We start from the raw sequence: 26,060 nt of genomic DNA on the forward strand, positions 1-26,060 counted from the left end.
TACAAATGTACTGTAAGTTAGCTTTAGACTTCACTTGTGGATTAAAGAGGGTAAAGAAATCAGTAGAAATTTTGTACAATTGCTAAATGCACTGGCATTAGTCCTTTTTAAAATGTAGAGTGAGTAGTTTTTCAAATAGCACACACTAGTTTTGAACAGTTCAATTAAGAAACTGTTAAAAAGGCCAAAGTGATAATTGCTTCAGATAATTTCCAGACATCAAAGAGCTTTCCAACATTTGAATAAAGGTTTAAAGGTTTGAACTATTTTGCTTACAGCAGCATTGAATTTCAATACATACAATTTTTTTGTAGACAAATGTAATAGTGATGATTTTTTCTCTTTTAAAACTAGTTATGCAAAGCTGATTTTATCCTGTGAAATATTGGGAAAATAAGAATTATAAAGAAGGGGTCTGTTTCACATGGGTTTTCTGATGAAAGCATCTACATGGGTATCTATTAAATTTATCCTTGTATCCCTGGCCTTTACAGGTATTAATGAATACAGGTATATATCAGTTAACAAAGTCTCTGAGAATGATAATTCCTTTGTTACAAAAGCTTTTTATCCCCATCCAGTGCCTGCTTTCTTCCTTGTCCATTGTCTAGCTCAAGTTGTCTAGCAAAAGTTTATCATAGAGGCCCGGAAAATGTTATTATATTATATTTTGTGTGTGTGTGTGTGTGTGTGTGTGTGTGTGCATGGACAAACTTTTTGACCAACATAAACTTAACAGTATTTCAGTGGAATATTCCAGGGGCCATCTAATCCAACCCCCTTTTGCCATGCAGGAAAGGCACAAGCAAAGCACCCCCAACTGATGGCCACCTAGCCTTTGTAATAATAATAATAGGAGCAATCCCAGGGGGCACCTAAGCTAACCTTCTGCCATGTAGGAAAAGCACAATCAAAACACCCCCTGAGCTATGGGAAGGAAATTGGGTTTTGGAAGCAAGCAAGGCAAGGGAGAAGAGCTTTTGGTGGCAAGGGCGATGAGAAGAAAAGGCTTTTGGAAGAAAGCAAGTTGAGAAAAAAGGCTTTTGGGACGAGAGAAGAGAGAAAAAAGGCTTTTGGGGTGAGGGATGGGAGGAAAGGAGCTTTTGGTGGTGAGGGGGATGCAGGGAAAAGGCTTTGGTGGCAAGGGAGGCAGGTTGAAAAGACTTTTAATAGCAAGAGAGGCAGGAGAGAGGGAGAGCAGGAAAGATGAGGTAAAGCTTTGCGGGGGAAGAGGAAAGCACAGAGCTCCTCAGTATGCTTCATGGAACCCGATGGGCTCTGCGGAGCACACTTGAGAACTGCCAGTCTAACTAAAAGGTTTTTTTTAGGAGCATCATCATTGGAGGAATGGTGAAGGAGGGGTAGAGAAATGTCAGAAGTTTGGTGTCAAGTTGCAGCAGTGTGTGTGCCATTAACAATCAAATAAAGTTAGACCCGGGAAATAGCTGAACTCTAGTTCATTTTATTCCAGTCATGTGTGCTTGCTTAAGTAGGCAAGAGGAACAACAACTGCCTCCAGAAACCTTTAATGAAAATGTATGGACAATAAAAGAGAGAAAAGATGAAGGCAGATAAGCCTGCACCACCAGATACTCCCAGCATGTAGATCTAGAAGTTTGACTACCAAGGCACGATCATCAAGTTTGCAGACGACTGGGAGGGATAGCTAACACTCCAGAAGACAGGAGCAGAATTTAAAACGATCTTGACAGATTAGAGAGATGGTCCAAAACTAACAAAATGAAGTTCAACAGGGACAATTGCAAGATACTCCACTTAGGCAGAAAAAATGGACAGTGGTGGAGGCTCCTTCTTTGGAGGCTTTTAAGCAGAGGCTGGATGGCCATCTGTCGGGGGTGCTTTGAATGCAGTTTCCTGCTTTTTGGCAGGGGGTTGGACTGGATGGTCCATAGGTCTCTTCTAACTCTACTATTCTATAAGATGTAAGTCATAAGAAAAGTGGAGGCTGGTGAAAAAACAATTTCATCCCTGGATGTGCTTTAGAACAAGCTTTCAGGTGATCGCTAGAAGATCCAAAATTTTGTTTGCTAAGCTTACCAGATCTCCTGATTGTTCACCTTTAAAAACATTGTGTGTGTGTGTGTATGTACGTATGTGTGTGTGTGTATATATATGTGTGTGTGTGTGTGTGTGTTTGTATGTGTATACAAGATTTGCTATAACATGTTCAGTCTGAATGTCTGAACCCTCCTTCCCATGTTGTTTCTGATACACATTTTCTGTTAAAGACATAATGACCAGTCCACATATCCATTTTGTTATTTGCACTGTACCTGTAGTAGCAAACAGATTATTTGAGAGGGATTTTCTCCCCTATCTTTCTTCAAAGGCTTTGAAATAGCTATTTCTAGGATTTCCCAAACTGATTGTTAACAGTTCTCACCTCTGCCCGTAACTGGATTCAGTTATTCCCCGACTACCTGCACACCACAACCCTTTAACCTCCACAGTGTACTTGCGAACCCAGACAATTCTCTGTACTGAGTAGTGCACTAAGCAAAGAGTAAAAAATGAGGCTTCCGACTAACAAGTTGAACTAACGTCAGATTTCAAAACTTGAAATAGTATTTGAAAGGGAACCTTTTTAAATTACAAGAAATGACTTGAAATGACTTGCTCTCACTGACTTGCTCTCAGTGAGATTTACAGTTATGAGTGAGACCCACACATACTTAGTGAATAAACCAGGTATTACTAAAATGGCATAGAATTTAAGCAAGAAAAGAAAATGTCAAAAACTTGTTATATAAGTGCAGGAGAAGCAGCCTTGCTTCCTGAATTGGCATGCACAATTTTCGCATGTGTAAACTGAAGAAGTAAAAAATCAGGGAGTAGTGGTTGATATACAATATGACCCCAATATAAACAGGCCAGCATCTGTGGTTCCACTTAGCTGTGATCATGGTAGCAGATCTCTTTGCCTTATTATGGCAGACTGCTGGGTCCCATAGAATCCATGGGAATGAGAAAAGTGGGAGTACACGCTTGCTGCACAGAGCTCACAAGAACAGCTTGCTTTTCGGGTGCCAAATCTGATGCTTTGTTGAGGAGTAAAAGGTAGGAAGCTAGGGTTCCCACTGGTTTTAACACTTGGGTAGGGAGCTGCTCTCAGGAACTCAGACTTAACTTGTGAGCTACTCTCCACTCCATGGGGCAGCAAGTAAATGGAGGTGGAAATACTGAATATTCTATTGTCATTCCAGGCAGTATTCACCATTATCCATAGTTTCATGCATACATTCTTGGAACATATTCCTGCAGATAGAAGGATCGTACTGTACTCCACAAAGAGGATCACGTAACTTGGAACTCTAGATTCTAGGCAGAAATTTTCACAGGAACAGAGGTAAATTTTAAGGCTCCTTATGGTCAAAACGTTTTCCAAGGAGAGCAAAATGATACATATACCCCATCTACATTTCTACCAGTTTTCATATCTGACAGTCACAATTCTTTGAGTCTTACTTGTTGGGTCTTAACTGAATACCCAAGATCAATATATCCCCAATACTATAATAGTGATAGATCAGAAGGGATAAGCCAGTCTTTCCTCAGCACCATCGAAATCTCATGATTCCATAACACTGAACCGTGTCAGTTAAAGTAATGTCAAACCGCATTAATTCTACTTTGCCCATTCCTGAAGAAGTCTAATCTGTCCACGGTGGTAAATGGCTACTGTTGGACTACTGTCATATGCTCTACTTGGGGCTGCCTTTAAAAACATGCTCAGAAACTTCAGCTGGTCCAAAGAGTAGCAGCCAGACTGCTAACTGAGACTGGCTACAGAGAGAACACAGCTCTGCTGTTGCAACAACTCCACTGACTGCCAACACATTTTGAGCACAATTCAAAGTACTGGTTTTGACCTACCAAGCCCTATTTGGCTTCGGTCTATGTTATCTGAAGGACTGTATCTCTTTCTATGAACCTGGTAGACATTTATGATGAACTGGAGAGGGCCTTCTCTCTGTCCCACCCATCCCCCCACCCCCCACCCCCGCTCAAGTTTGGTGGGAACATGGGAGAAGGCCTTTTTCTGTGGTTGCTTCTAGACTGGAACTCCCAAGAGAAACCAAGATGGCCCCACCCCTACTTACTTTCTGCAAGCATATAAAGACCTTTATCTGTCACCAGGCTTTTGGAGGAGGATAAGGGGCATGCTGTTGAAAATGTTGTGGGTGGGATTTGGGGGATTGTGTGTTTTTAAAGCATATAAATTGTATTTATTATATTTCAATTGTATTTTAACCTAACCCACGCATTACTAATTAATTATTATTATTATTATTTTCTATTTGCTTTGTTTTAAATGATGCCCCAACAGTGTGGTTGTTAACTGCCTTGAATCCCCACAGGGAGAAAGGTGGAGTAGAAATTAAGTAAGTAAATAAATAAATATGTAGATACAGCCTGAGTATATGTTACCTGTTTCCCCTAAAATAAGACATCCCCAGAAAATAAGACCTAGTAGAAGTTTTACTGAACTTCTAAATATAAGGCCTCCCCCGAAAGTAAGACCTAGCAAAGTTTTTGTTTGGAAGCATGCCCGCCGAACAGAACACCAGAGCATGCAGGATCGGTAAATGTACGTACCATAGAGTGTTTTACATGGAAATAATGGTAGTAACAAGAAATTCTTAATTCTTCATAGTTTGTCTGGTCATGCTGGTTTGTGATGACAACTACTGTACAGTATATAATAAATGTTCATTTTTTTTGTTCAACAATAAATGTGAATTCTTTTTCATGGAAAAATAAGACATCCCCTGAAAATAAGACCAAGAGCATCTTTGGGAGCAAAAAATAATATAAGACACTGTCTTATTTTCGGGGAAACACGGTAGCTGCTTCCTTCTCTTGATGTTGAGCACGATCCCAGACTCAACAATAAATTGTAAAATACAAATCAAATAGATTGTTCTGCCTGATTGGGCTGAACTAAACTATGAATTTTTGAGCTTTTTGGCTGGCTAGTTTCAAGACAAACAACAGAACTGTATATGCATTAAGACAAGCCTTTGAACTTTTGGAAGCCTGCCCATCCATCTCTACTATCAATCTACTCAATAACATACATTATTTCTCTTTACAAGTATAGATCAAATGATAATAGCAACAGAATTAATTAGTCTCCAGGGACTTTTCCTTTAAAGAAAAAGTTGCAAGAATCTACTGATTTCTTTTTCTTGTTTGTTTTTTGTTTTCCCAATGGTAATGTGTTTATCCAGGAAAACTAGATAATGACAGCTGGCAGACAGAAAATTTCAGTTTCTCAGGAATCTTTATTTCAAATTGTCAGACTTCAGCAGGGAGTTGTCTTGCACAGAACCTATCAAGTAGACAGAAGCAAGGCCCTTTGTATTGATTTATGCTTGGATATCTATATGTATATTAATAGAATTACTGGGTGTAAAACCTGAAGTTGGATTGCTTTTCATATAATGATACAAAGCATGTTCTTCACATTTGAGTGGGAAATTTGTCAGTATGGTGGGCATCTTACAATATTGAACTGGAATTTGGGAAATGAGTTTGAACTTTCCAAGTCCTATGCTCTTAAACTAGTCATCTTTTCTCAGTATCCTGGTATACCTTGCTGTTTGTTTGCTTTGGATATGTTTGGTTTGTTTGTGCACTGACTCAGGTTCTTCAGGGCAGAGGCAGAATGCAAAAGGAACAAACAAAAACATCAATAATTAGTTGAATTGGAAACAGAAGTGGTGCTTTCATGGTCTTCTCAGATCTATATAAAGCATGGAAATGAAAAAGACACATTTTATGTGGATGGTTAATTCTTCTAAAAAAAGTCATTTTATATACTTTTTTGGCTGTGTTTTTCTTCTAAAGTATATTTAGTAAACATATAATACAAAAAGCTACAAAAGAGTATGTCATACTGATATGCCTTGCATGTGAATGGTGAACCAGAATGTTTTCAGTGTTAGATCAGATTTCAAAATCCTTGCTGAGGCATGGAAATCCACTGAGTTATCTTGGTCAAGACAACTCTTATGGGTTATCATATGAGGAAGACTACGTAAAGGCACATAACTTCAACAATAGTATGTTAAAGAGTAATGGTGAAGATCCCCAATTTGATTTATTTTTAAAATATGTAAGGTTAGTGCTTGGGAGGTAAATCTACTGAGTAATGTCAAAACAAAAAGGGATGGCATTCTTATAGCTAAATTCGATGTGTGTGAATAAAGCAGGGGTCCTCAAACTTTTTAAGTGGAGGGCCGGTTCATGGTCCCTCAGATTGTTGAGGGGCCAAATTATCACTTGAAAAAAAAAGAACAAATTTTACACTGCGCATGTCTTATTTGTAGTGCGAACACCCCCCAACAATTATTTATTTGTTTGCTTACTACATTTATATCCCGCCCTCTCTCACCCCGAAGGGGACTCAGAGCGGCTTACAAGTTGTATGTACATACAATATATTATATTATTAGCATAGCACAATATTAGCATTATATGTTACTATATTGTACTATACCACACCACTATACTGTAATATTATTGGTAATATTATATTTAATATATAATATATAATTAATATTATTATATTATACAATATTATTATATTGTCTTATTATTATTATCAGCCGCCCTGAGTCCCCTATTGGGTGAGAAGGGCGGGGTAGAAATACTGTAATAAATAAATATTATATTGTATTACATTATAATATTACACTAGAGTCTCACTTATCCAAGATAAATGGGCCGGCAGAACCTTGGAAAAGCGAAAATCTTGGATAATAAGGAGGGATTAAGAAAAAGGCCTATTAAACATAAAATTACATTATGATTTTACAAATTAAGCACCAAAACATCCTGTTTTACAAGAAATTGACAGAAAAAGCAGTTCAATATACAGTAATGTTATATAGTAATTACTGTATTTACAAATTTAGCACAAAAACATTGCAACATTTACTACAAAAACAATGACTACTAAAAGGCAGACTGCCTTGGATAATACAGAACCTTGGATAAGTGAGCTTGGATAAGTGAGACTCTACTGTATTATCAGTATTGTGTGCAATGTTATCCGCCCTGAGTCCCCTTCGGGATGAGAAGGGCGGAATATAAATGCTGTAAATAAATAAATAATAAATATTATATGTATACACAATATATTATATTATTACCATAGCACAATATTAGTAAATGAAAGAACAATACAATATTTAAAAATAAAAACAATTTTAACCAACATTCTGTAAACCTATCAGGATTTCAATGGGAAGTGTGGGCCTGCTTCTGGCCAATGAGATAGTCAAGTTAAGTAGGACTGTTGTTGTTGTTGTGTGCCTTCAAGTCATTTCAGACTTTGGGCGAGCCTAAGTCTAAAACTGAGGGCAGGGGCCAGGTAAATGACCTTGGAGGGCCGCATCCGGCCCCCGGGCCTTAGTTTGGGGACCCCTGGAATAAAGCGTGCCAAGATAGAAAAGGGATTTCTTCATTAATGGCACATGTCATTTCTGAAATGGCACTATGTGCGATTGTATGCCTGGTGAAATTTGTATGCTTTTTTAAAAAAGCATTTGGAAACAGGATTTTTTTGTTTGTTTACCAATTTCCTACTACTGCAGTAAAGATTGTTTTCTTTTTTTTATTGGCAGCTTGTTAAATTGCCGGGGATGAGTGTCTTCTGTGGTTGTTCCTCTTAATTGCTTCAGATTGTGTCAATTATTGTTAGTTATTGTTTTAATGGTTTTATTATTAGCCATTTGGTAGTCAGTTAGATATGCATTTTAAAAAATTAAGATTATACCAATAAAAGTGATAATGCTGATGGAACATTTGCCTAAAATCTCCATAGAGTTCAGGATGCCAGGTTCAGTACTCAGGACTTTATGACATGAGGCTGGTCAGTCACAGTTATAGCAGAGTAATAGCGTCTTTAGGCAGTACTTATACACATGTGTGCTGGTTATTGATTTAAAACGACTATGCTCCCATTAGTTGTAGTTGTTGCAAGACAACAAACTGTGGTGATAAAGTCCCCAATTTGACTATGCATTACTTAGATGCCATGTTGCCATAGGATTCTTCTGCCCTAAGCATGCTCACAGTGCAGTTTTTTCCAGCCTGTGTGTTTTAGATGTTCTAAAGAGAATTGGGTTTTCGAGAAGCTAGCTGTTTTACCCAGCATCATTTGAGTGAGCCCTAGTACATGAACATTAATGAGATTCTACACCTTTCTGTTCTGTAAGTAAAACTATTTCAGCAGCTTTAAATGGTAAGAGAGTGCTAAACAGCCATTTGCAGGATGCCATGATTGCTATTAACTGTGCAAACCACTTAACGATGAGGCTTCCAGACATTCACTCCATAAGCAATTAGCCCACTTACTTGGATGGGCATAGTTTCCTTCTTATAGATTTTGAAGTTTGATGAAAGAATCTCATCAGGTGAGCAGTTTGTTGATGGATGTAGCTGTTGCTGGGTGCTGAGTTCTTGGACATGTCCAAAATGTGTATTTTCCAGAGCTATATTTGTGATTGTTTGGTTATCTGCATGCACTGCTTTCTTTTTGCTATAAAACCTTAAGATAAATATTGCTCTTTTTTTTAAAGCACTCTTAACAGCTTGAATGTGTACAATATGTGTGTGTAATAGAGAATTCAATATTGAAAAAGAGTGGAAAAGGTAAGACTGCCTGGAGGTGTGATATATATTTTTTAAGATATGTATTTTTTTTCTTACCACATTTCAGATCTCGCCTCGCAGATTTTTTCACAAACTGCCAACCTGAGCCACGGTCTATTAGCAGCTGTCTGAAGGAAAACTATGCTGACTGCCTCCTTGCTTATTCCGGGCTTATTGGTAAGCTTTGCTTTTTCTGGATTGGTTTTCTTTCTTTTTCTTTCTTTTTCAGTTGGAAGTGAGGCTTCCTTTGGTGTTTGGTTTAAAAACAAGCAAAAGACTCAAAACAAAGCAAAACAGGCATCTTTGAAATGTTCACTGTCTGTGAGAAATAGAACGAATTCATATGGGGGCAGACTTCATAGCTTAACTGGGCTCTCTAAGGGTTATTTTCTGTTTTCAGTTATGTTTAATTTAATCTCCTAAATTGTAATTCTAAACATAAAGACAATGTGTAGAAATGAAGGTGTTGATTGCAACTGGAAAGGCTGCTATGAATGAAAGTTTTGAAGGAAAGTGGCCATTTGTTGTAAAGGATTGGCTTGATCCAACTTGAGTTTTGTACAACTGGTAATATATCAGAAATTAGTCACTTTAAAGAGGATCATATCCAACCAGTTCTGCAACATGCGTTATGGGCCCTGTCTGGATGGGCCTTCAGGCAGACTGCTTGCCTTTCATCACTCTGTCCACAGAAGGGGATGACTTCTTTTTTGATAGGAGTGAAGATATTGTACTCATATTGAACTGTGGATAAATTCAGTTGATTTTTTTGACTAACATTTCCTGACATTGAATTATAGAATCGTAGAGTTGGGAGATACCACAAGGGCCATACAGTCTAATTCCTTCCATGCAGAACAATACAACCAAGGCCGTCCGAATAGATGGCCATGCAGCCTCTGCTTAAAAACCTGCAGAGAGGACACTCTACCATGCTCCCAAGGCAGCATATTTCACTGCCGAACTGCTCCTACCCTCAGGAAGTTCTTCCTAATACTTACACATGGGTATATAGGGTAATAATATTGTTGATCAATTGCTGTGCTGAATGTTTATGGTTATTAATGAGTTGTTACCACAGAAAATACACTTTTGTCAGGATACCAGAGGTTAGCTGTTAACATGCTCTGAGCTCTAACTGCATTCATTGTTAGCCCAGTGTAAACTTTCAAAGCTCTTAAGCATGGTGGGCAAAGTGCACAGCCTTCCAACCTTTAGCAGGAAAGTCTAAAGCAGGCCTGCACAACTAGGCAGTAATAAAGCATCAGAATTAAAATAGGCTAAACTTCTTCAGACCACAGATAGATTTTTAGTGTCTCACTTGGGCAAAGAAGGCTTGAGACCTTGTAAAAACAACTTCCAGGATTCCATAACATTGAGCCATAGCAGTTCAAGTCACGCCAAACTATATCTATTCTACAGTGTACATCCCACCATTTCTCAACCAGCTCTCTCCCCATACTGCCCTGGGATCCTCCACACCTTTCCACGGGTGGGTGGGTTTCTTTGTGTGACTTACCCAACCACACTCTCTCCCCCACTCATTCACTCACTAAGGTTTCCAGCTGCATAGTCCAGAGCAGAGCTTTACTTGGATTTTCCATCTGGTTTCTGGCTTCTTGCTGCTGTACTCTATACACTAAAGGAGGTGGAGGGAAAAATAGAGAAATGGGAGACATGCAGGGCTGACCGAGAATGGCATGGTGGAGAAAGCAGAGTGACAACTGGTATGGTTACATACTTTTGGACCAGGGAAAGGAGGGCCTAGGCTAAGGTGGTCTGAGGTCGCCACCCCCTCCCATTCCAGAAGAAGGGAAGGACAGAGGGAAGAACCATTGTGGCTTTTCCTCTGTTTCTTCCCCACACGAGCAAGAAAGATTCACATGGCTCGTTTGTGGAGGAGAGCAGTGAGACAAAAGGTCCCTATTGTTGGTGTGAGTACCCTTAAAGCCCTTGTAGTGATCCCATGACTCTCGGAGCCTAAGGCTTAGAGGAGTGGTTCTCAACCTGTGGGTCCCCAGATGTTTTGGCATTCAACTCCCAGAAGTCCTAACAGCTGGTAAGTTAGCTGGGGTTTCTGGGAGTTGTAGGCCAAAACACCTGGGAACCCACAGGTTGAAGACCACTGGCTTAGAGCCATGGACCACATGTTGTATAGGTCCAGTCTAAAGGGAGATTAGATTTTGTTCAGCTGGTTACAGCCTTTCTGCAATTGGGAATCCTAAAATACGGTGGAGATTGAGTGATGTAAATACATACTGTAAAAAAGTTTATATAACATTTTTTTGAATACAAACATGAATTGCAAATGCACATAACTCTTTATGAACCTCTTGCTTACTGCACATTTTTGAATATTCCACGTTTGTGGGTAGAGTTTTATTGCACTATCAAAATGATTTCTTGTTTCTTAGGAAAAGATAAAGTATTCTTGATAAATGAAAGCAGGGGTATCCATTTGTCTTCTAATTTGCTTCCAGTCACTCTCCTTGAGAATAACTCCACTGTTGTATTTATCAAATCCTTTCTGAGGTGTTTGTCATTTCCACCAAAAACTATCTCTTCAGATCATCTTCATATATAAGATTTGGGTTTTATCATTTCTATCTCTGCTTGAACGACTGTCGGATACCACAGACACACTTCAGAATGAGACTGTGAACTGCTAGTCTACCAGGTTCTGGAAGAAATTGCTCATCTTAAGGATCTCTGTGCATTTGTTTGAGGGAGGGAGAGAAAAAGAAATATGAGAAACTAAATATCACAGAGTCTACGTATTAGATGTGTTTCAAGTTCAGAGTCCAAACCTGTCACAAAACATTCCTGCTTCTGCTAAGTGTGAAAATTGCAGCTGAAACTCTTGTAGCTGTTAAGCAAATCTTTTCTGATGAGATAGTACCTAAGGGAAACATGAACAGAAACGAATGCTCTTATTCAGAAAGGAGATGTATTTGAAAGCCGTTTTTAAAAGAAGTGTGCATGTGAAAAATTGAATGCATTGGACATATACAAGCCTTTAACATTGAAGGGAGCTCGCTGTTTGCATGCAGATAAGTCTAAGTTAATTAGCCCATTCCTTTTCTCCAACAAAGATGGTTGCTCAAAGGCTTGCCAGTTGGGGGTCAAAAAAAGGCATCTACCATTTCTTTGTCTCTTTAATATCCTTGAGCCAGAATGGCAACTTCCCCATACTCTTTATCCCAATCTGTCTGTAGAAGAAAATAATAAATGGGTATGATGACTGGGAAAGTGTGATCGCTTTGAAGAGTCTCACGAAGAAATGTTTTCATGGAAGAAAATCCAAAAGATTACTTAACTAGCTGCAGATGAAAGAAGTTGACTCAAGGACCAAGAACTGAATATCTTAGACATCAGATCCAGTCAAGTGATGTATGGATGCTAGCTTCTGGAAAGAAATAACTTTCGTACTAATGGAAAAGTCAGAATAACAGCTGCTGGTAAGTCATTCCCAGACACAGTGACTTCTGCTAAGGATTTTATTGGAACCATTATGGAATTTAACCTTAAATATAAACCAGTTCCTGCAGAGAAGCGCTTTTATGTTTCCATGGACAAAGATATTCCGCAAAAGATAGAAGAAAGACTGCAAAAATACTCTTTGGCATCAAGATCAAGGGAATGGGTCCCCAAGGAAGCAAAATCAAGTGAAGATCAGACTTTTGAGCAGAAATACACATTCTTCTTCCTTCCTAGCAGTCCCAAGACACAGACAAGAAAATGGAGATTGCCTAGCATAAGAAGAGTTCGTATCTTGCTTGTTGAAGTTACTCATAAAAATGTGCAGCCTTCCAAAACTAAGTTTTAAAACAATGAGTGCTGAGATCTCTGTCACATTAGGATGTCTGGAACAGATTCATCACTGTAAGGCAGAATTGGGAGACATATGTCCCTTTACAACTCCTATTAGCTCTAACCTGCATAAGAAGTAGCGAGGGATAACAGGAATTGTGGTTCAATACCTAGTGGACTCGTATTCCCTATCGCTATCATCAGTGAAGCAGTTAAATCTGCTCTGAACTTTAAAGGAGTTGAGAATAGGGTTCAGCGGCTTGGAGAGCTGTTTTAAAGTATGAAATAAAACACAACATAAATTCCCTATATTCTTGATATGGAAGCCACCAGTTGATGCTGCCATAAAGGGCACAGACATATAACAAGGGCAGACCTGTCACTCTCCTTGTCATTGGGGGTTCTCATTTTTTTTCACCATTAAACTCAATTAGCTTCCTCACAGAAATTGCTACATATTTTATGTACTCCCTCCTCCCAATTTTGGGTTCATATATTCATTAGCTAAAATCATTAGTCTACAATAATATGTTAATAACTCCATTGTGCATTTTAAATGCATACATGTTTTAGGGTAGGCATGAGCAAACTAAGGCCCGAGGGCCAGATGTGACCCCTGAGACTCTTACCTCAGGCCCTCCTCATTTACCCTGTCTGTCAGAGTTTTATATTATTTAGGTCATTTCTTATGTGAAAATGGATAAGTGTTTGTAAGAATCATGTCCTATCCATGTATGACCAGCAGCAATCAAGACACCTGCTAAAGACTGAGTGCTATTAATAGAGACTGAGTAAATCTTGAGTTAGTGAATGTGAATGTGAAGATGAAGATGAAGATAAGAATGCTGGTGACGATGATGGTGTTGCTGTTGGAAAGCTGTTGGAGTGGAGCTGAAGAAAGCTTGAAAATAACATTTTGTTTCGCCGTTTGAAAGCTGCTGATAAAAACCAAGGACTGTTACGTTTGTATATATCTTTCTTTACTAAAAGACAGTTTGTTTTGGGGTTTCTCCTTGGACGAAGGGTGCAACTTCCGCAGAAGGGGTTGAATGTTTGGAACCTCAATTTGATAGCTGCGACACTCTTGGCATAAGGACACGGTGGCCCTCAGCAGCAGAGAGCCATCTGGAGCTCTCTCGCCCTCCTCCCAGCATAAGGACAGTGTGAACCGCATCATCCTAATGTCGGGAGGACTGCTCAAGGCACGTGGCAGCTGAGAGCCCTCTGGAGCACTCTCAGCCACTGCCAGTCTTGCCTTCTTCTTCAGCCAAGAGGACAGCCTGAGGATCGGGGAGGAGGATCAGGACAGTCGCCACATGTCCTGCCTTCCTCCCAGCATGGCAGCCCCATCCTTATGCTGTGAGGACAACCTGAGGATGATCTAGGTCCTGCCCTGCCTCCTCCTATCCCGGCCCTTTCCCGTTCCCTACCCCTCGCAGGACTGCGTCCACCCAGTGTGCAAACAGCCTCACTTCCCTCCCAGCCCGGCTCTCTCACCTAGGCCCACAATGTAGCCCCAAGGCAAAAAAGCTTGCCCATGCCTGTTCTAGGGGGTAGATTTTGTCCACAGGTCAAAAAATATACTGATTTCCAGCTACTTATGCAACTAAGTTCTACTTGCTTCTAGGAGCAATTCCTGTCATCCATCCTTTGCTGTGAATTTTGCTGCTCATGTCGAGGATTATAATTTTTTTTTTTAAGAATAAATACTTTCTGTATGCATAAGCAGCCAGAACTAACACTTCTTATAGCAGTGTTCCATGCAGGAAATGTAACCTTTCAAGAGCCACTTGTTTCCTCCAGCTTAATGGTGTGGAAGTACCAAGTGCCAAAACCATATATCATCGGAAAACTAGCATTCCTGCTTTGGGGATTCTCCGTGTAATTGTTTAGGCCATTTTAATTAATTAATTAATCAAACAAATGATTTAATACCCCATCCTTCAGGGCAGCTTATAATAACCAATACCAATCAAAATACCCAAACAATCACAACACAACAATTTATTGATTAGCCAGTTGGCCTTATCAAAGACAGACAATACAAAAACAACATACAACATACATCTGGTTCACTTAAAATAAAATACAGATATACAGGTGTCTGCCTGCTTGGTGCCATTGTAGTTTAGCTAAAGATCTATGCATCAACTATCCTCATCTCCCCTGCACTGCACCCCAACCTGATCTATGTACTCTGATCTCTTTTTAGCAGCTTTAAACAAATACAGGGCCACAATCAAATATATAATGTGTTGTTGAAGGATTTCATGGCCGGAATCACCGGTTGCTGTGAGTTTTTCAGGCTATACGGCCATGTTCCAGTAGCATTCTCTCCTGATGTTTCATTTGCATCAGTGGCTGGCATCTTCAGAGGTTCAGAATCCAATCAACTATATAACTGTAAAAAATATATATATCTAAAATCCCTTAAATCATCTGGTTTTTTTTTTTTTGGTTTTTTTTAAAAAGAACATCCTGTGATGTGAAAATGGCAGGTAATAATCACTTCAAAGTAGGCCTGTCATATTAAAAGCAGTCATGAAAATTGGATCTGATAGTCTTTGATGCTTGGGGAAGAAACAATGTCTTCTAGTTGCACATATTATTGAGAGTCAAATGATATCATCATAGTCTCTATTGCAGCCTTTCTTGTTTTTTTAGAGGATCAAGAGATGTAATTTGGATTTCTGATTTTGGGAACTTTTACGTTATACGAATTGCAAAAATACATATGTGTGGAGTGATACTGTTCCAAGTTTTAACCATATAGCCATTCATTTGGAGCATGTCTTTCAGCATACTCATCCATTCCTCCCTAACTAAAACTCAGTTGGAGCATTCTCAGTTGTCATTGTGCCACTGGGAATACAGTATTTTCTCTCCTTAAACAATTATTGTACTTGAACAAACCGGGTTTTTTTCTGATCAAGATGATACCTCCCCCTTTTTATGCCATAATAGCTAAGGAGTTTCTTACATACTATTTTTTTAGTTTCTCAAAAGAAACAAAAAGTGATGTTTTAGTTACATAGAAAAATATTTGCGCATCTAAATGTAGCAATATGAGATATAGCACAAGCCAGCAGTTCAAATTGTTTGTCCACCATTTGATCATGGCCTACACCATTACCATAAAATTAACTAAATTTGTAAAGTTATCTCTCATCAAGTTGCAATTGCGATATCACTTAGTAATGTATTTGATAAAGATTGGAAAAAAGCCCTCATTTGAATTAGTATTAACTTCAGTTATACCCCAACCTTTTCACAAGAATAGTGTTCAAAGCAGTCTATAAATCAAAAATACAATATTTATTTATTTATTACAATATTTATATCCCGCCCTTCTCACTCAACAGGGGACTCAGGGTGGCTTACAATAAAAGGCATATATAAAAATGGTACAATACACTATAAATCAGTTAAAAAATTAACTTACATCGGACATTCATAAAATGCATTATAAAATACACATAGGCGTGTTCAAGTTTAAAAGACTGGGTCTGTCAATTGAGTTCCAGCGTACATACAGTAGAGTCTCACTTATCCAAGCTTCACTTATCCAAGCTTCTGGATTATCCAAGCCATTTCTGTAGTCAATGTTTTCGATATATCATAATATTTTGGTGCTAAATTCATAAATACAATAATTACAACATAACATTACGGCGTATTGAACTACTTTTTCTGTCAAATTTGATGAATACAGTCAGAGCACACAAAAGATCCACGTTAAAATATAGAACAATTAAAATGATAAAAGTAGCTCAAAAACAGTAAAATCAAAGAAATAAAAAGAAGTGTATAACAAATAACTTGTGGCTAGGTCATTTTATTTGTAATGAATTAGTAAGTAGGGCAATACATTCTGGAGAACTGTTTACAGTACTTACAAACCCTAAAACTTGATAACTATGTAAGTGAGGACGTTAGAGAAAAAACTGGAATAATGTTCAAGATGCTAAACCACACCCCCCCCCCCCCTCCAAAAAAAGGAGATTGACATCATCTAAACTACTTGGCTTCACTTCTGTCCCCTTGTTTCTATTCTAGGTTGTGTGGGCATTTGCAACTACTGCCTCCCGCTAGCAACCCAATTACAATGCACAAAGTGTTGGGATACAAAAAGGCCACAACTTGTTATTGCTTGCTTACAGAAAATAATCAGGGTTGGCTACTGTGGATGGGTCCTGGATAAGGGATTGAGCAGCCCGGTGCTGACTGATACTGCTTAACCATGCCTGGGTGTGCTGCTATTTCCAACCGGCACAATACCTGGACACCATTACCGTTGCACCCCTGGTAAACCACCAGACGCTCCCCCCCCTCCAATGGGGGGGGGGAGACTTGCAAGACAGATCCAGGGCCCATGTCGCACAGCTGCAAGTTGTGACAAAGGAACAAAGCTCAATGAAAACTATCAATCCAAAGAAACATATGAAGGTTTGGTGGGATGGGACACCAGAAGGCATACTGCCCACCTGCCTTGCACACCCTTAAAAGGCTGCCCACACCTTAGGGGTGGCTGGCCCCCCAGACAATCGGGGTGAAAGGAAGCCTCCGCTGACTGGCCAGCTGCCTGCCCAGCAGGAAGCTTTCCTGCTACCCAGGCGGCTTCTTTCACTGAGAAGCCTTCTGCCAGCAAGTTTGGCAGAGCCTTTTATGTTTACTTTGTCAACTGTCTTTCAGTTATATCTTGATGTAATATAACTGAAGAAACATACTTTCTTTTTCTATTCCAATCTTTGTTTAACATATTTCTATATTAGTCTTTTATCGTTTTGAAGAGAGGTTGGGATAAGGAGGTATGCAAATCATCAGGGATCCATAGTGGCCCTTGGTACTTTGTCTGACACCCGCAAGGTTCTTACATCACCTTAGATATTAAAATACTTAAAAATACCTTTGGGGCCTCCTCACCTAAAACAAGAAACTTCCATCAAAACATCAGAAAAGATGACTAGGCTTCAGAAAATGATGGCTAGAATGGGATTCCAGGGTATTCTCATCCCTGTTTTTAACCCTGGTTTGACAGGGAATACACACCTTTAAACTGTTTTTATTTTTATTTTTAATATTCATTTCCCATTAACTGGAGACGTGTTGGTGAAGTGTGGTAAAGCACTGAGCTGCTGAACTACCGGACCGAAAGGTCCCAGGTTCAAATCCCGGGAGTGGAGTGAGCGCCCGCTGTTAGCTCCAGCTTCTGCCAACCTAGCAGTTAGAAAGCATGCCAATGTGAGTTGATCAATAGGTACCGCTCCGGAGGGAAGGTAATGGCGCTCCATGCAGTCATGCCACCCACATGACCTTGGAGGTGTCTACGGACAACTCCGGCTCTTTGGCTTATTTTTATTTATTTATTTATTTCAATTATTTATACCCCGCCATTCTCACCCAAGGGGACTCAGGGCAGATTCCAAGTGCCAATTAATGCCGTTACACCATTATACAATGAACTAAAACGTTAAAACAGTCATAAAATCTATATATATAAAAGAGTGATGGCATCAGGGCAGCGGACAAAACAACAAAACTACAGGCCTCCCAACCTCGAAATTTGACAACACAACCCATTATCCACGGCTCTAAGTTGATACAACAAAAAGAAAAGAAAAAATAAAGTCCTAATTACAGGGAGAGGAATAATAGTTTTTATCCAATTGCTGCCAGTTACAAGGCTAAGTTCCACCCACTTGGTCTCCTAGCAGCCTACTCAGCCCAGGGGACAGGCACAGTTAGGCCTCACTTAGGCCTCTTCCACAGATTATCAGATTTTAACTGAATTATATGGCAGTGTAGACTCAAGGCCCTTCCACACAGCTATATAACCCATTTAGAATCTTATATTATCTGCTTTGAACTGGATTATCTTGACTCAACACTGCCATATAATTTACTTCAGTGTGCATACTAAACATAAAGACAACCATACAACAGACATTCAATACCACCACTACCTCAACAATTTCTCACCAACACCACCAGACAACGCCACAGCAACGCGTGGCCGGGCACAGCTAGTACAATATACAAAGTTAGAAATGGAGATGAGCACCAACTCCCAGAGTCAGACATGACTGGACTTAACATCAGGGGAAACCTTTACCTTACCCATTATTAACCTTTACAAACTAATGAAATTGTCTCCCTTTTGAATCCTAAACCTGTCTTAGGGGACATTTCTATCTACCTTTCGGTTCTATTTTGTAATCAGTACCTCAGATCTATCACCTATTTATATTGGAGTGATTAATTCTGTAAATCACATACCAGATGATGATTTTCAAAGAGTTAGCCATTTTAGACTGTTTCAGTGTTAAAAGGGCATCCTCAACACTAAGTAATTTATTTCCATCCAAGCCAGCATGATGTAGTGGTTTGATCATTGGATTATGGCTCCGGAGACCAGCATTGGTGTTCCTCCTTTGCACTGAAACCCACTGGATGACCTCTGGCAAGTTACATCATCCCAGTCTTTTGGACAAATCTTGAACAAATTTTGCCAAGAAAACCCTGTGATAGGTTCACTTTAGCACCACTACAGTCTGGAAATGACTTGAAGGCACACAACAACAGCAAAGCTCTGAAATATCTGCACATCTTTCCCACTTGAGTTACTTTTGTTATTTACTTTATTTCTTACAGAGTTTTATGTGATTTAAATATTATAATGGTATCTCTAGGTGTCCAGATATTATACTTGCATTTATTTGCAATTGAACAGGTTTCCTGGACACTTAGTCCTTTATTACTGATTGCACTGTGCATGTGACATGCATGGGTCATTTGAAAAAGTCCATCATGAGCATGCCCTTTAATTTATCCCTCCTATTTATCTTTCATCAAGCTCTGATTAATAGCACTTATGAGGCTTGCCCATCTGACTGCATTCCCTCACCTGCCTATCATTAATCCAGATCCGCCAAGCTTCTGCAGATACCGAACAGTTAGAATTATAAGTCAAAATGCAAATGTGAAATTGCTTGCATTCCATTTCCATTGCCTTCAATAACAAAATAAAGGCATTGGTTTGGTTTGTAGTGTTCATAGTATCTTGTTTCAGACTTTTTGTCTGTAGCAGCTTGTTAATGTTTGCGTTTCATTACCTCACATTTCCTACAGTAGTTGATATGTTCTGTTTCTTTCAAGCCTCAGTGATAGAAATGATGCCTGTTGCTAATACACATATTGCCAATAGGATTGCATTAATATTTTCATATGCACTGAAATAATAAATTCATGTCTCTGGATTCACACAATAAAAATTGGCAACCTACATTTACTTATTTTGAGTTGTGTGTTAGCTTTTCCTTTCTTGCTGCTGTTCAGTCCCTGGACTACTACTTATGTTTTTCCTAGTATATACCATAAATTGTCTATAGAGAGACAAATGTTATTCTCAACATCACAGTTCTGAGAAATGATGAAACTCTGTTGTCCATCCAAAACTTTTGAAGTACATGGTTTGGATGCATTTTGTACTGTGTTGTTTTTAAGAGGCACCAGTACCCTTTGCTCTAAGGAATATTTATGTTTCTTTATTTTTTTCACTACTGTTAACAATCTCTCATCCCTGTCTTGTTTTCAGTTTATGGACTTCTCAAATCAGACTAGATTTTGTATACTGCATTAGCCACAGGCTGGTTTGAGCAATGTAATAACACCCACGGTGTTCCTTCTTAATACTTGATTCTTGACGCTTAATTCTTGCTTCTTTTTCTGCCAACATCATTCCTACTTAAAGATTATCCGAACACATTGGTGCTTCCTCAGGCACACAAAATAAATGAAGTTTGTAATGCTATTCTCTTACATTATTGCTTCAGAATAAGTAATGCTCCTTTTGATTTATATGGCTGTAGTTATAACTTTTGGATAATATTTGAAGAACAGTTTCCACGCAAATTGAAGCAGCCATCACTGCATCCGTATTAGTTATCTGTTCTTGCTTGCATACCCTTCCTCATACTAACTAGGTGATGTTTATAAAAGAATGAATTCCTTCAGATGTTTATATTATAATCCAATTTTGCTTGTCTTACAAGGTGATATTTGTGTATTGATTTGCTTTCCAAGAGATGACTAAAAAAAAGAATGATCATATTATATTTTTGTTTTTTTAACAAAACAGGTACTGTTATGACACCCAATTATTTAAACTACAACAGTCTCAGTGTTGCTCCATGGTGTGATTGCAGCAACAGTGGCAATGATCTAGAAGAATGCCTGAAATTTCTGAACTTCTTCCAGGATAATATATGCCTTAGTGAGTACTATATTTATGTGTTCTAAACTATGTTGCAAACATGAAGGTTGTTTGCAAAATTGTTATTTAACAACTATTTTCTCAGAATCACCTAAGTGCCAGATCGCAGCTAAATGAACTACTGCATATGAACTTATGCCAGGTTTAGTTGCCATGTGATAATGAGGATTTTGTTACACATGTTGTGCAGAAATGTGATAAGATCTATAACAAAGCAATTATATGATCTAGAAGACACATATCTTAATCTCAATGTGAAATATGTCTAGATGTGCTCAATAGTACAAATGCTAAAATGTGATAAAATATATGACAAGTTATATGATCTAGCAGACACATATCTTAAAGAAGATATGTGTCTTCTAGATCATATAACTTCTTTGTCATATATTTTATCACATTTTAGCATTTGTACTATTGGGCATATCTAGACATATTTCATTCTTGTATGGTAAAATAAACAATTTTAACATTTCCGCTGCACTGCAAAAAAGTTCTCATGCAATTTTCAGCAAATTTTGTAAATAGGGGCTCTTTCTCCCCCCAAAAAGTTAATTTCTGTTCTTTTGTGTCAAATACACTTTTTTTTACCAGAAAACTTGTGCATTGCAGTGTTTCAAGTGGAAAAAATACTGCTGTTTTCACAGATTTTCTATACAAAATGATAATTTTAGTTTAGTGAAAACAAATCCACCAGAAAAAGGTCCTAAGGTCTGAAGAGGTCTATTTTCTCAACATTAAGAGACACTTTGGTAATCAAGAATAATGCAATGTACAAATGGTTGTTTATATTATTGCAGTATACCTATGGAATAACAAGGGAACCCAAATACTCATTTAGACTTTCAACTGATACTTTATCCTCTTCACAGGTTTGTGATTGCTTTGAAAAGAAAAGCTAAGAGATTGTGTCATCCTTTATAAATCAGTCCCAGGCTTATGGGATCTCCTCTTCTCCTGCATCACAATTATGAGGGAAGAGTGAATATTTCCCTTCATTTTTTTATTATCTGTTATTTGTTTTTGTGTGTATAACCAAACAAACATCTTAGATTAGGTAAAAAACTAGATTCAACATTTCATTTCTAATCCTGTGTCTTCCAGATGGCACTGGACTCAACTTTCATCGGTTTTAGCGTGTGAGACTATAATAGTCAGGCATAATAATCATTTGAATGACAGCTTCCCCTAGACTCCTGTTTTTCATAATTAAGACTAACCATAGTGCCAATTTGGCACATATGAACAAATGGATAACTTAAAGTAGAAATGAAATCTTTCAAACTCTGTATGACCACCAAAGAGGGGAGAGAGTGGGAAGCTCAAGGTTCAGATATGTAATGCTAAGCCATAATTTGGCACTATGTCTAAATCCAGCCATTATCTTCAGGTTAGAAAAATGTCGTGGGAACTGAGACATAAGTAGCCTTGAATTGCACATTTCAGATCTTGCTTAAATGTGAAAAGCTAATAGGCTCTTAGACCTATTTATCACATTAGTAATGTGCCTCAGGAACATTCTAAGTAAATTCAGTTGAAATTCTGCTATTTCTTAAAAAGAGGAAAGTGCGTAGACTTCTGAAGGCCGAACCGGAATCACTCAGACCTGTTGCGGCTCGTACACACTCTTAATTGTTTTAATAATTTGCTAATGCACTCATTTAGAAGTGTGATCATCATTGCATCATTACACACCCACTTTCAAAAGAATCCCCCCCCCCCCCACAAGTTCCATTGTCCTCTCTTTTGCTGCCGGAATAAAAATGTTAATGAAGATAAAGCAATGACATTAGAGGACACTGCGAGGAAAAATTATACTCATCCTGGCAGAGAGACCTTCTATTCATGAAGAAATTAAAGGTGTCCCTGCTTTAATAGCATTTTACTGAAGGGGGATAAATGTTCCATTATCCCTTTTGTTAATGGATTGGCTTTTGTAAACCTTGATTTTACACCAAAACTACTTGATGCTTTGTAAAAACCACCGTTTCTTGTTTGGAGATGTATTATTCATTAGCAGATGTTAAAAAGGGACTTGGACTATTGTTCGTCAGTCATATATCATATATTTCAACAGCCTGTTTGTGCAGTAATCCTTACCCCCCAACTCTTCAATCTCCTTGTCTAACACAATGGCTCATTTGATTGGACCATATGCCATTTCTTTATCTCACAGCTTAAGCCATACTGTGTGCATGATTTGTGGAGTTGTAGTCCAAAAGGGAACTTTTTGAAGCTCTGATCTATTTACTCAAAGGCTCAAGGACACCTGTGTCCTCTCCCTATTGTGTGACAGTAGTTTCTACTACTCCATCTTCTAAATATGCTCTAATTCATTTCTACGTTCTGGCCTAAATCTAATTGTTATTCTCAAGTAATCATATTGTATCAATGGAACTTACATAAATGTTGATTTACCTATTTATTCTATTTATTCGCTGGGTGTACTCCAGCTGAGAGGAATAATTGGATCTAGGGCAGAGTTCTTTTAGTCCCTAGAATTTGTGTGATAGTATTTTGAACAATGAGATGTCAGTTTATTTCATTCAGGGTAACTATCCGTCAGCTCTCTGGGATCATTTTTTAGTTTTCTATAACATGCTGCAAGGCATGAAAATCCATACAGATTTTCCTCACTTCTCTTCACATCAGCCTGCCCATTTCTGAAGTCTATAAATCATTTCCTTCTCTTATTAGAATTCTTTTTTAAAAACACACACATTAGACTAAAGTGCATCTTTCAAAGATAAAGAAAAGTGAAATAATTTATAGTAAGTGCTGGATGCTATTGAGGGAATGTATTAATAACTTCCACACTCAAGTCCCTAGTGGAATGGTTTTACTTCTTATACAATGAGTTGAAATAAGAAATCCCTAAATCCATGCTGAGTCCCCAAAGACCTGATTAAAAACTGTTTTCTATTTATTTGTGTGTGTGTTTTTTAAAAAGCACAACCAATTTATTCTTGCAATAAACACACCATTTAATCTCATGAAAAACTAACAATCTGCCTTTCAACTTTTACATTTTCAGCTTCTAGTATAAACATGCTTCTCCCACCTAATTATGCAGATTTTGTTTGAAGACTGCAAGTGAAAATAATAATCATCATCATGTATAGGCAGTCCTCAGCTTGCAAACATCCGACGTACAAATGACTCATAGTTAAGAATGGGGATGAGACAACAGGAAGTGGGAGAAATCTACCCATAGGATTAAAAATTCATTCCTGAAAGAGTTGGGGAAGAGATGTCTCCACTGAAGCTTTATCATCAAATCCTTGCTTTGACAACAAGCCAAAGCTTTCAAAATCCAATTGTCACAGGGACAGAAAGTGAGGTGAAATTTTCTGAACAGGGACACAGACAGCAAAATAAACCCCACAGGGGTTTTAACCATCCCCTGTACTATCCAAAGCTTGTGTGTGTGTATTTGGTTGGAGTTACACTTTAAAAAGTACCTATTCTGCCTTATAAACAAATTCATCTTAAGAACAAACCTATAGAACTTATCTTGTTCATAACTTGGGGACAGCCTATATATAAAAGTACTGCATATTTGTTTGTAAAAAGCAATTGCTATAAATAAATATTGAGTGAAATTTCTTACTGTTGTTCTTTGACTATACAGTGTTCCCTCACTACTTTGTGGTTCACTTTTCAACACACGATTGGTTGATTAAAATAATGTATAAATATTAAAATAAATATAGTGTCCCTACTTCGCAGATTTTCACTTATTGTGGGTGGTCCTGGAACCTAACCCTAGCAATAAGTGAGGGAACACTGTATTGATATGATGCCAGTAATGGTGAATTCATTTAATTGTAGAACACTTAAACAATGGTGTATTTTTACAATACTGTTTCCAATCATGAGATTATTCTTTGCACTGTCTTGTCTTGTTCACATTGCCATGTGTTAGTCCATAATTTTGGCTTGCAGCTGTTTAATATTCAACAGGGCACATAGATGAGCTTAGACAGTAGAGAATGAGAATGTTTTTAGATGGCAATATGTTTTGTATCACTGTCTGATAAGGTGGTCACGTTGGATTTTGGGAAGCCTACTGCTTATTTTTCTGAGAGGGGTCCTGGGTTTTTGCCCCACCTACCCAACTAACACAACTGCATTTTGTGAATTCTCAACTTTTTTATGTCTCCCGAGTAATTACCTAATTTATGTAGCAGCAGAATACATTATAAGAAGGCAGTCTAAAACTTTAAGTTTAAACCCCCATTTTTTCACGGAAAACCTAATGATATTTATGAAGATGGGAGTCCCTGGTGGCACAGTGGGTTAAACCACTGAGCTGCTGAACTTAATGACCAAAAGGTCAATGGTTCGAATCAGGGAAGCGGAGTGAGCTCCCGAGTAATTACCTAATTTATGTAGCAGCAGAATACATTATAAGAAGGCAGTCTAAAACTTTAAGTTTAAACCCCCATTTTTTCACGGAAAACCTAATGATATTTATGAAGATGGGAGTCCCTGGTGGCACAGTGGGTTAAACCACTGAGCTGCTGAACTTACTGACCAAAAGGTCAATGGTTCGAATCAGGGAAGCGGAGTGAGCTCCCGCTGTTAGCCCCAGCTTCTGCCAATCTTTACCTTCCCACTCCGGCAGGATCCATGCAGTCATGCCGGCCATACAACCTTGGAAGTGTCTGCAGACAATGCCGGAGGTGTTTGCGGACAATGCCAGTTTAGAAATGGAGATATACACCAACGCCCAGAGTCAGACATGACTAGACTTAATGTCAGGGGAAAACCTTTACCTTATTTATGAATATGAAGACTAAATTACGACCCAGAAATGAAAAGTTACAAAACTGGCTTCCATGTCAACTAGGGGTGCATTTACACCCCTAGTAGACTCATGCAATTTGAAACCACTTTACCTGCCATGACTCAATGCTATGGAATTATATTATAGACCAACACTCTTTGGCAAAGAAAGCTAAAGACCTTGCAAAGCTGCAACTCCCATGATTTCATAGCTCTAAGCCATGACAGTTAAAGTGGTATCGGCTTCCATTAATTTGATAGTATATATCAGTTTCTCAGCCTGTGCTCCTACAGATGTTTTGGACTTCAGCTCCCACAATTTCTAACAGCTGGTAAGCTGACTAGGATATCTGGGAGCTGAAGTCCAAAACACCTGGAGGAGCACAGTTTGAGAAACACTGGTATAGATGCACCCAAGGGTTTTAGTCCTGATATTGATGAAGCTGTCCATAGTGCTGAACCCTATTCCACCAAAAGAGTTCATCATCATGGATAGCGTTTATAAAGT

General features: G+C 38.5%; 1 protein-coding gene across 2 annotated transcripts in view; it reads left to right on the forward strand.

Annotated features, from left to right (window-relative positions):
* The window catches only part of gfra1 (GDNF family receptor alpha 1), a 297,168-nt gene that overhangs the window by 211,716 nt on the left and 59,392 nt on the right, over window positions 1–26,060 (forward strand). For both annotated transcript variants that reach the window (XM_016995097.2, XM_008114823.3), the window contains exons 5-6: window positions 8,750–8,859; window positions 20,630–20,764. In XM_016995097.2, the coding sequence (XP_016850586.1) occupies window positions 8,750–8,859; window positions 20,630–20,764 (245 nt within the window). The remainder of the gene's footprint in view (window positions 1–8,749; window positions 8,860–20,629; window positions 20,765–26,060) is intronic.

The sequence above is a fragment of the Anolis carolinensis genome, chromosome 3 (assembly GCF_035594765.1).
Source record: "Anolis carolinensis isolate JA03-04 chromosome 3, rAnoCar3.1.pri, whole genome shotgun sequence".
In the NCBI taxonomy this organism is placed as follows: Eukaryota; Metazoa; Chordata; class Lepidosauria; order Squamata; family Dactyloidae; genus Anolis; species Anolis carolinensis.